Below are 12,392 nucleotides of genomic sequence, written 5' to 3' on the forward strand. Positions count from 1 at the left end.
GGAGAGGGAGGGAGGGAGGGAGAGGGAGAGAGAGAGAGAGAGAATCTTCAGATGGGGTAAAAATGGAGTAATTGGTAGCATGTTCTGGTAGAAGAAAAAAGTCTGTGATAGCAGAACCAGTGAAAACATCCCTTTGTAGAATAATAATTATGGAATTATTTAGGTTATGAATGAGTGGGTTTTGCTCATTTGTAATCCATTAAGAGGATATGTTTCCTTCCAACAGAGCACCTATTACTGACTCAGGGGTCAGCATGTGCTGGCTGTTGTCTTCGTTCCCGCAGCTGAGGAGATTCTGAACAGGACCAGTGAAGCTGCAGAGACGCCCCAAGGTCACTATTGGAAATGGCAGCAGGCAGGTCTCTGATGATAAACGCTTCACACACTTTTCGTACTCGGATCTTGAGACCTTAAACTGGCAGTTACTTATACCTGCACTTGCACAGGATTCATTTTCCTTGTCTACTGTAGTTTTGACTGCATAGCCCCAAGGTCAGTGGGGGTGTGTGAAACATAATCTGCGTGTGACTGGTAGGGTTTCACTTCCTTACTAGGCAGGTTTTCTCTGGCCACTGAACAAGGTACATCAAAGGTCCCATTTTTAAACTGCTTTCCTTACGTCTACCTTCTTGGACACACTCCAGAAGCATGTATTCAATGTCTCCGATGGCTCGTGATGACTGCCGTGATAGAGAAAGCTACACAGAATATGAATTTCAGTACCAAGCAAATCACGTCATGTTGTTTACAGTCACAGAGGGAGGCTGGTTGCCACCTGCGGAGGGCAGTAGAGGGAGTGATCCACGAGCATGGCCGGACTTCTGCGTTCGAATCCCAGCTCCACCGCTAGCTGGGGGGACCTTGTGCAAATTACTTAGCCTTTGGGGGTTTCAATTTCCTCACCCATATAATGAGGGGATAGTAAAAGCAACTGATTTATAGGATTATTGTGAGGCTTCAGTGAGTTACTACAGGTAAAAACAATTAGGACATTAAGCCCTGGCACATGAAAAGTACTATCTAAATATTAGCTATGATTATGGTGACCAAAGTGTTAAAAAGATGTCTTTCTTACTTTTTAAGCTATCAGTTTGTAGAGAAAGCATTATATTTGCTCCTTTAATCTCTCTCATTGTCTCCTTTTCTTCACAGTTAAGGCTTCATACTTGTGAAAGGAATGACACTGTGTGTGTGTGTGTGTGTGTGTGTGTGTGTGTGTGTATGATTAGATGTGAAAATTAATTAAGGCTGAGAAAAATGTATTAGAGAAGGTATATCGAGTCTTCCTCTCATCATAACACATACAGGCCATTTAAATATTGATAGTATATACATATTTTAAAACTCGGCTACTAATTTTTTAAATTACATATTAAGTAATCATAATAGGTAAGATTCTTTAATGCTTACTATTGCTTCAGCACACATATATTTTTTAAATCCTCACAACCATCCTGTGAGGTACGTAGTATTCTCTTTTTACAGATGAGGAAATAGAGCCACACACAGATGAAGCTATTTGTCCCAAATTAAGCAACTAGTAAGTGAGAGAACTGAGATACTCAGAGTCCAAAGATACACAAACCTTTATATAGCACTGCCCCCTACGTGGCTTATGAAATGAATTCTAATTCATTTCAGAACTTTTACAAACTTGACGTGTTTCCATTTTTCTTCAGAGCACTTAATGGGTTCAATATTTCTTAGGAGACAGGAAAACTTTTCATTCTCCTTCCTCAAGTTGATTACATATCCTCTTTTCTGATCATAACTTTAATATACGCTCATTAGAGAAAATCTGAAAGTACCTGGTAGTGGACACTGATTGCTTTTGCTGCCCTGGATCTGTCCCCTGTCTTAGAAGAGGACCTAGATTTTGCTTTAGGGTAAATAATCTCCCTTCTATTTTTAGTCTAGTGGTTTGGGCTCGACTGCCCCACCCTCCCCAGGGCTCCAGATGTAGATCCCAATTGGTTTGAGACAAACAGGTGTCTCATCCTATTGGCCTCAGCACCTGATTCAAGGATTGGCAAATAACCTATTAAGAACCACCAAGGGGCTTCCCTGGTAGCGCAGTGGTTGAGAGTCCGCCTGCCGATGCAGGGGACGCGGGTTCGTGCCCCGGTCCGGGAAGATCCCACATGCTGCGGAGCGGCTGGGCCCGTGAGCCATGGCCGCTGAGCCTGCGCGTCCGGAACCTGTGCTCCGCAATGGGAGAGGCCACAGCAGTGAGAGGCCCGCGTACTGCAAAAAAAAAAAAAAAAGAGCCACCAAGATGTGAGGAGATATGTGCTAGTGCCCATGTGAAAGATGAGCTTCCTCTGTCAACAGGGGATGCTGCTAAAAGAGACCTTTCTTGGCTTGGATGTGATGTGAGATCTGGAAAGCTGCAGCCATCTTGCACCCATGAGGGATGCCTAGAAGCACCATGCTGGGACACCACTGGACACAGAGTGAAGACAGAACAAAACCAGCCTTGACATCATCTGGGCTACAGTATCTACTCTTGACTGAAGTCATACCTCAGACATGAGATTTTCAGTTACAGGAACCAAGAAATCTCGCCCATCCCCATTTTTTGGTTGTTGTTTAAACCAACTGGAGATTGATTTTCTGTCACCTACAATTGAAAGACTCCAACTATCAAAATGAAGAATAAAAATAGGAAAAAAATGCATCTATAGATAGGTGTAATTCCTTCAGAACTATGCATTGTTTTCATATAAAAAATATTTCACATATTAATTTTATTCTTAAGCCTATCATAATCATGACATTTTTACATGTCATAAAATATTTTCGTGGACATACTTTTTCATGGCTGCACAATTTTCTACTGTATGAAGGGTTGGAAGGAGGACATTTTGGCTGAGGTTTTAGATATATAAATATAGTATGTATAATTAATATTTATATAACATTTATATATAAACAAAAATATTATATATGTATTATATATGTGTGTGTATATATATATATATATGTCTGACTTTTACTTGCCATTTTGAAATACTTCCTGATTAAAAGTTTTTAAAAGCTGGCTTAGTGGATTAAAGCATATGAATATTTCTGACTTCTGACATGTGCTGCCAGGCTGCTTTCTAAGAAGGCTGGCGCAGCGTAAAAGTCCAACAGCACAGGTATGGGAGTACTATGACACTTCAGCCTTACAAACACAGAGGCTTATCACTTGACAGGTGAAAAATTGTATTTCACTGTAATGTGCACTGATTTAATTACCACTGAGGTTTGACATCTGCCACAATATTTTGTCCCTTTCTGAATGTGTATTCATCTTCTCTGCCTTCTCAGCTCCTGAGATTTTTGGTGTTGTCTTAGAAGTGCTCTGAAGTCTTTCCGTACTGAAGGAATTAACCCTTTGCCCTTTTTGTTAACAAATATTTCCTCTGGTGTTTTGTTTAAACTTAGGACACTTTTGATGTATGGAAATCTTTAAATACTTTCCTCTGAAACTTCTTCCACATCTAGAGATTGTATATTCATCAAGATTTATTTCTAGTTTTTCATGGTATTACTTTTTAAAATGTTTTTTAATGTTTCTGGAATTTATCACAGTATGTGGTTCATAGCATGATTTCAATCTTTTCTTTTTTCCCAAATAGCTAACGAGTGTTCCATTACCATTTATTGAATGATCTTTACTTATCTCCCTGATTTGTAATGCCTTCCTTTTCATATATTAAATTATTAGTGAGTCCATATCTGGGCTTCATGTCCTGTTCTCTGAGCTGACTGTTCTTGAGCTAATAAAACTCTCATTACATTACTTATTATTATATTACTAATATGATTTTATTCATAATAAACCCAAAACTAATTTCATAAGTTCTGATATTTTAGAAACATTGTCTTTTTATCCAGAATCATTTGTTTAAGGCCTCTTTTATGTCTTTCAGTAGTTTTTATGTTTTTTTTTAATAGTTCCTATTATCTTTTTGTTAAGGTTATTCCTAGACGTTTTATATTAGTTGTTACTCTTGGCAATTTTAGAATTCTTGATGCCTCCCATCTGGTCTCTTCATCAGAAACTTGAAAATCCTGAACCACAGATCTGATTTAAACAAACGAGGTGAAAGGAGCTCGAAGAGCCACGGGCAGCAGAAGATATTGTGAAACCTTGAGAGTTGCTCCATGTGGTGGCTGAGCTGTTCTCTGGAAACAATCTTCTCTATGAAACTACACAGTTTCCAGCTCGACTTTCAGTTTTCTCAACATATAAAATTAGACAGTAGAAAAATCTGTGGCAGATTCTTACCCAGAAAAAGACAGCACTGGCACAGAGGGTTATACGTATACACTTTCCCCAGGTGGTGAAGGGAATACGCTCTTCTTCCTAATTAAAAAAAAAAAAAAAGAAGAAGTTTAGTCAATCAAGGGATTCCTCCAACGAAATGATTTTTCTCCTAATTGGTCACTGAATCCTAGGCTTAATTTTTAAAAACAATTAGTTTTCAGACACAGCCTCCTTACTCATACTTGCATGTTTGCTTGTTAACAATTTCAGACATACATACAGCAAAACGTGTTCAGTGTTCATTTTCGTAATAGTTTTTGAAAATGCAAATGTGAATAATAAACTGTTTATCTGCCACGATCTGAGTTCAGGAGTCTGGGTATCTGACAATACCATTCTCGAGCTTGTCTTAGATTTTAGAAGTGACTGCAGTGAGAACCCAGAGTCTGTGCAGGACAGAAAGTTTCACAGATGTCTGCAAGTACTAGGGAGCCAATGTGTGTTTTCTGGTTGACCTTTAGGTATATTAGGTATAACTGTGAAGTTTTAGAGTTTCCATTTTATAGTTTATATGAATATATGTAGATTTTTCTAGAAATGAAATCAACAGTGTGATTATAGCTGCAAACAAGGACATGGCATTTACTCTCTGCCAGGTGCTATTCTAAGTAGGTTCTATCTATTAACTCAATCAATCCTTACCACAATCATATGAGGAAGCAACTTTCTTATTCCTGTGTCATAGCTGGGGAAACTACGGCACAGAGAACCTAACAAGTTGTCCAAGATCACTCAGCTAGTAACTTGCTGTGTTCAGATGTGAATTCAGGCAGTTTTGTTCCCAAGGCCTCACCACCACACTGCTGGCCTCTCTAGACACTGAGGATGTGTTCTCAATCCAGGTAAGATGAGAAAGAATGATAAGGAGAAATGAACCTTCATCTTCAATTTTTTAACAAGCAATGTTACAAGGGAAATTTAACTTATTAGTTGGCAATTTTAAATTTAAAATGGACAGATTTAAATTTCTAAAATGTCTTTTCTTCAGTATGTTGCCAATAACATAAGCTTTTGTTTTTCAGTATTCAAAAACGTTATGAACATCTGATTTTGTCTAAGTTTCAGCTTTCATTATGTACAATCTTTTACCAACACATGCTTTGACCCCCATCTTCCGTCCTAAACAATGGGAACGATTCATAATGGGGATTATTTAAAACTTGTTACATTGTAAAAGACAAATGTCGCTTTCTGTTGGGTAACTGAACCTCATTTTTTTCCATTTATAAAATGAGGAGGTTGAACTGCTCCCTCCAGACCCTTTTACTGCCAACATTCTGTAAATCTGTGAGTCAATTTATAAAGTCTATGGTTGGAGACATTTTCAGATGCTTTTGATAAAAGCATTTTCTTTCCAAGAGTTATTCATATTTAAAACCTACTGTCCTTATGCTGATGACTACAAGTACAATTAGCTCCAGATTTTCTGTGTTGATGGAAAGAGGCAATAATGCAGATGATTTAAAAAAATTGTCTTTCACTGGCTTTGGAATGTTTATACAAAGACATTATATAGTTTTATTTTTTAATTCTGCAGCAGCAGTAACAGCAGCAAATTTACCTTTCCAATTAGATTAAATGCCTAGCATGGGGCCTGAATATAGTTTGGCCTCAACAGATGTTTCCCTTCTTCATCCTTTCTCTGATTTTAGGATAAGAGTCACCCTACTCTGTGCACGTACCAACCAGAAGGGGGAGCAGTGACCGAGGCGTCGTGCAAGACAAAGGAGCTGGTCTACGATGAAAAGGTGGCTGTAATAATGAAGGACCATGTGAAACACTGAGAATCAACTATGAAAACCAATGTCTTTCCTTCTACATCTATGTCATAGAGTCTAATTTTTATTGGTACTGTGAAAGGACACAAATCAACGCATCTTTTCTTATACATTTATGTCAGAGGTTTTTCATTTTTTTCATTTTTATTGTTATTATGAAAGAAGGGACCACATTTATCGCCTGTGCCTACTGTTCTTAGCAGTGCTCCTTCACTTTGGCTGTACATTAAAAATCACCAGAGCAGCTTAAAAAATTCCTGTGCCAGAAGGCACCCCAGGCCACTGAGTACCATCAGAGTATATAGCAACAGAAGCCAGGCGTCAATATTTTTTAAGCGCCCGCCCCTACTCCGTGATTCCAGTGTGCAGTCAAGGTTGAGAACCCCTGCAATACACAGACTGAATTGCCTCTAGATAACATACTCTTTACCTGAGTGATCTCATTTATCACCACATGCGTACACCGTGCCTCATATTCTGGCCGGGCTTGTTCTTCCTGCTGTAACTCGACAGTGTCCCATTCGTACTCAAGTTCTGCCTGGCGCCGCTTCCAAAACTCCAAAAACAAGGTAACTACCAAAGAGAGAACAGCATCATGTGGGTCTTCAGTGATGACTGATGCTTCAGAAATCTGTACTGAATACTATGAATTATCCACAACACTTGTGTATATGGTCAATAAAATCTAATTTTACTTATTTATAGGCGATGCTAGTATTTAAAAGAGAGAAAAATGAGTTAATGCTTTTTTTAAAAGGAAAATGTTGATCATTTATTCAACTTGTGAAAACAGACCATAGGTCATGGGAAGGGCGGTAATGGGATGGTCAGAAGGCATCTGACTGTGTCTACTGCTAAAGCATCCGCTCCTAACACATTATTGCCAACAAAACAACACAAGCAACTATTATAATTCAAAGCAGTTCATGGTCCACCCGTTAGTCTGCTCCTCCTTGCATCCCTCTCCCTCTCTTCCTTCCAAAGGGCTTGGGGGTGCGGGGATGAGAATGCTTCAGTGGTCCCCAAATCTTTGTTTTCCACCACCCAAGTCACCCCAATTAAAACAACATTCTTCAATGTGGAAAACTGGTATTTTTCTCAATCTTGTGTAAAGTATGGATAAAATAATTTTTAGAAATCATTATTTTTCAAGATTTGTAACTTCAAATACTAGACAAAAACAACATTAAATGTTCATTGAAAATGTGGTTTCAGGGTAAATCCCCTAGGCCCTTCTTCCAATCAGACTGATACCCCTAAGCGATTCCTATATAGAAATTCTGGAATAAACACTGTTCCATCCACAAATATTTTTGAGTCTCTACTATGTGCTGAGAATAAAGAGAAAAAAAGGTATGGTCCCTGCTTCAAGGAGCTCCTAGGTGTATAGGAATTACAGTGAAGTGATAGTTACAGTGGACTTTTAAGACAGCTGTGATCAAAGTAAGCATGAGGTGCTCTGGGCACACAGAGCCACAATGTAACAAGGCTGTCTCAGAGGAGGGGACCACTGGGGTGAGCTGTGCGATGGTTTAGAGCTGATCAGGTGAGAGTGGAATGTTAAGGCCATTTCCCCTTAGGGAGCCGTGCGTGCAAAGGCAAGAGACCAAAGAGACCCAGGTACTTTCCAAGAGCTGCAAACAGACTGGAAGGGAGCACAGGCTGTGGTGAGGTGGGTGGGACAGCCAGGTGGAGAGATGGCAGGGGCACATCACGAAGGACTCTGTGTGCCTTAAAGGCGGAGGAGACATTGAAGGAAGTCGAGAAAGAGACTAGAGGCAGGGAGACCTACTGGCAGGTCCACAATGAGGCCTGCTTCAGCTGGGAGGTGAGAGAAGACGGCGTTTTAGCAGGTTGACAGATTGCACGCAGGTGTGATAGAAGGGGGCGAAAGAGGTCAAGGATGCCCGCCAGCTTTCTGGCTTTGGCGATGTCCTAAATTCTAGTGCCATTCCCTGAAATAAGAAGGGCAGGGAGAGGAGCAAGCCTGAGAGAGAAGATTACTGATTTGGTTCTGATCAGCTGCCTGTGGGCCACAGGGGAGATACCCGGTAGGCAGGTCAAAGTCTAGAACTCCAGAGAAAGATCTAGGCTGAGCCGAGACTTTTTCCTGTTTCCAGTGGTAACTGGAGCATGAGTGGATGAGCTCACTAAAGGAGCTACGGAGGGGTAGTTCTCACCCTGCCTGCACGTGAAGCACTGAGAGCTTTTGAAAAATACTGAGCCCAGGCACCACCCTCGAGATTCTGATTTTATTGGTCTGGAGTGGCCCTGTGCATTGCTTTTTGTTTTTGGAAAGCTCTACTGAGCAGTCAGGGCTGTGAATCAACCTGTAGAGAACAGGGAGCCTTTGAGTGCGGAGCAAAGACCAGCTGCCCTGAAATCCTGCAGACCCCGCTGCAGGCAGCCGGAGACATGGGGGGAAGCTCGGGATGGGCCCTGAGGAACATGAACGCAATGCTCCCAGACGGCAAGGACAATGGAAATGCTCAAAGCACCCACTTCCCAGAGATAATCTGGACTTTGGAATCAAGTTCGAATTCTGGTTCTGACAATCATTAGATGTACGACTACTGGTTAAAGTGCTTCAACTTCCTGAGCCCCTGTTGCCTGCCCACCCCCCCGCCATGGAAAACGGGGGAAATAGAACCTACCTCATAGGCTGTTGTGAGCTTAATGACACAACATCTGTAACGGCCCTCATGACCCTCTGAGGTAACTATTATTACTATCCCCATTTTGGACACCAAGAAACAGAGGCACAGAAAACTTCAAATACTTGCCCGAGATAAGGATTGAGGTATCAAACCAAGGCATCCTTGGCTCCAGAGCCCGAGCCCTTCTTACGATGCGGCACTGCCCAAGCCACCTGCTCCATAACTTGCTTTCCGTGGGCTCTGCCCCGTGGCACCCACTCTGCTGAGATGCCATCACTGCGTGCCTGCCCAGCGCCTGATTCCAACACTGCTCCTCCAGGACACAATGCTAGTAACTGTCCTCCATCCCACCACTGTCTCTGTGGGTACACTAACCCTCACGATGCCACTGCTGTGACTACCTGCTGTTCAGAAGCAAGTATAGGCGGCAGCTCAGCTTTCTGCCATAGACGCTGCTGTCAATGGATGCAAAGAGCACACAGTTAGTGGGGGAGGCCACGTCTTGTCTCCTACTTGGCTGGGCAACTGGAAGGCAGCTAGTCCCCCTGTGGAACTTTGAAACCCAGTGTGGTAGTTATGTGAGGCTTCCTGGCCTCTTTACATAGGAATGATGTCCAGCCCCCAAGAGCCCCCCAAGTTGCAGCTGACACTGTCATCCACTGGCCCCATCAGGGAGCGGAGGTGATGGCCTGTAGTCCACCAAGTTCCATCTCCTTGCATGACAGCTACAGGGGGATGAATTAACACTGGAGAGTGAAAGCTACAAAGCCCTTGGGTATTATTTCCTGACACTCTCAGGTCACCCAAATGTTCCAAATCCTCTAAGTAAACAACTTTTAAGAGAAACCGCACTGACTCATGTCAGACCTCTGACAGCAGGACTGACTTGGCTTCTCCTGCTTTCAGGACGGGCCTCTTTCCCCTTCTGTGGGGGCTTCCCAAAATGAAAGAGCCTGTTCCTCATTTATGGGTAAGAGAGCATTTGTGACTCCTGACCAGAACCTTCAGAAATAGACCTCTGGGCTTCCCTGGTGGCGCAGTGGTTGAGAGTCTGCCTGCTGATGCAGGGGACACGGGTTCGTGCCCCGGTCTGGGAAGATCCCACATGCCGCGGAGCGGCTGGGCCCGTGAGCTATGGCCGCTGAGCCTGCGCGTCTGGAGCCTGTGCTCCTCAACGGGAGAGGCCGCAACAGTGAGAGGCCCGCGTACCACAAAAAAAAAAAAAAAAAAAAAAAAGCCCTCTTTGCGGGAATGGAAGCATGGTGCCACAGCTCAGCTACCCTACAGCCTCATCGAGCCAAGACCATAGCCAACACAAGGGGCCCCTGCTGGTGAGTGTTCAGTATGGACAGTGATGCCTGCACCACTGAGAACCTGCCCAGCCATTCATGCCCTTGCCTCTATCCAGGGGGAAATGAAGCATCCGTGGAAGGAAAGCCTTGAGGGCAGCAGGTAACTATGGACCAAGCTGCATCTGGCTGTTCTTGCTTCCCACCTGACCCATGCTGGCTGCATGGGCAGATACTCTGAAAAGAGACCCCTGCTTGGGGGAATGAGCCAACTCTCCTTGGGCTGCATATGAAGCGGCACAGTATACATAGGAAGCCACCCACTTACCAAAGTCCCCTAGGCTCCCATCTCCTTGATAAATACCACGCATCCCCATCAAAGAGAAGACCCCTACTTTTTAATTTACTTGAGAATTCTACTGCCAACATTGCCTTACCCCTTCCACCCATGAAGTTCTTTCCACTCTGTGTCCCCCCTCTGCAACTATGAAATCAGTCCAATGCTAGTGTACATTCTGTCCGCAAGGGCACACTTTATTCCCTATGCTGACCTCAACTTGTGCGCTTCAAAATGCATAGTACTCATGCACCCTGACCTATATTTGCTTCCGCGTTTGTTGTTTATCATGCCCACTAGAATGTCACCTTCTTGAGGGCAGGGATTTGGTACTGTTCCCAGGGGAAACACTAGCACACAGCAGGCACTTGGATAAGTATTAGCTAAATGAATGTACTGTGGGAAGTCATCCCAGGGACTGGAGAACCTCCATCACCTGGGACGCCTGAAGGATGGAATCATCCACTCGGAGGGCCCAGCTGATTCCCACTGCTCCCTGCTATGCCCGACAGTCCACTGTCCACCACACTCTGCTCCGCCAGTCACGTGGGCCTGGATGAGCTGAGATGAGGATGTGACTGTTGATGGGTAAGGTTGCGGCAGCTCTAGCCCCTTGACTGCTGGGAGTTACTCAGGATAGACAGACTGAGGAATCATCATGCATACCGTCCTACCCCACAACTCACTCAAAGCACTAGGACTGCACATCAGAGGAAACCACTGGCCCTTTCCAACCTAAAGAAGTGGGTGTCTTTCCATTAATAGCCTCTTTATGAGCCCAGCCTGGAAAAAGCTTTCTAAAGCCACTTTGGATACCGTCCTTGTGTTTCTGTAATCCCTCTAAATTCTGTCATTTTAATTGAAATATTAGACATACAGATGTTTTTGAAATTTTTATTGATTTTCAATGAAGAAAATCCTCAATTTCCTCCTCTGCTAAGTAAAGAAAATTACTTTTCACTTTATTAAAAAAAAAGCAGCTTACTTTCATGAATTTGTATCTATTTTTAAAAGAATTTGTGATGCAAGACATGAAAGTCCGTCTGTGTTTTGGCACCTACAGGTAGGCAGAGATGAAACAAACAGGACTGATCTCATGAGGCTGGAAGGCTGGGGCTTTCTTATTCCTGTTACAGAAAGAAGAGTCTGTACCTGTGTAGGTGAGGTAGGACCAAGGATGTGGAACCATCATTTTCCAGCCCATTTTTCAGAACCCCACACAAGGCAGTGCAATTATATCAAATAAATATTTCTGCATCCTTCTAAAAGTTTGCTACAACTTTATTACTATACATTGCATTTTGTCATTGATCTAAACACTGATGACAACCAAATTATTTGCAGAACTCTTATTCTGTGCTTGTCACTTTTTGTCTCTGGGGACCTAAGGTAATTTGCCTAATCTGCCTGAGTGTCATTTTCCACATCTTTAAAATGGGAGTGTAACAGCCATTTATTTGTTCAGTATCTATCTAGCAACAGTATCAACAGGAGATGATTTATGAAAATCAAACTACTCTTCTCACAAAAAGCAACAGAAACAATTCTAATCAGTGCTATAGGGGAGGAACAGCGGTACCCTTCCCCTTCCTCCCTGAACTTGAACATAAAGGGTAAAATGACTGCTTTTACCAAATCCTGAAATTGAGGAGTTCTGAGTGGGAGGTGATATAACTGCCATGCAACGTAGAAATGGCCTGGTGAAACATAATGATTGGGTAAGCAAATCCTCGAAACCTTGAGGGGCACAAACCCTGGGAGCTGTAGGAATGGGTGGGAGTTGCTCAGTTCCTCATTTCACAGAGCCAAGAACTTTGCAGGGTCCGTGAAAGACCCTGAGGGCCTAGCATAACCACCCAATGTTCTGGAGTATTCCTGGGCTACATGGCTGCTGACTCAGTGCTGTGCGTCCCAGAGTGAAAGCACCGGGACCTGGGCTGACTGTGCATATGCTGCCGGACAGGAATTTCCTGTTCTGTACCTTTTGCTCTCTCTCTCTTCCTGCAATAAAACAAC

General features: G+C 43.0%; 1 protein-coding gene across 3 annotated transcripts in view; it reads right to left on the reverse strand.

Annotated features, from left to right (window-relative positions):
* Positions 1 to 12,392, reverse strand: part of ANO6 (anoctamin 6) — a 200,350-nt gene that overhangs the window by 34,532 nt on the left and 153,426 nt on the right. For all 3 annotated transcript variants that reach the window (XM_027093542.1, XM_027093540.1, XM_027093541.1), the window contains 2 exons: positions 6,524 to 6,666; positions 4,277 to 4,354 (listed from right to left, as the gene is read on the reverse strand). In XM_027093542.1, the coding sequence (XP_026949343.1) occupies positions 4,277 to 4,354; positions 6,524 to 6,666 (221 nt within the window). The remainder of the gene's footprint in view (positions 1 to 4,276; positions 4,355 to 6,523; positions 6,667 to 12,392) is intronic.

The sequence above is a fragment of the Aethalodelphis obliquidens genome, unplaced genomic scaffold (genome assembly GCF_003676395.1).
Source record: "Aethalodelphis obliquidens isolate GAN/ISIS:26980383/991018 unplaced genomic scaffold, ASM367639v1 scaffold84, whole genome shotgun sequence".
Taxonomy (NCBI): Eukaryota; Metazoa; Chordata; class Mammalia; order Artiodactyla; family Delphinidae; genus Aethalodelphis; species Aethalodelphis obliquidens.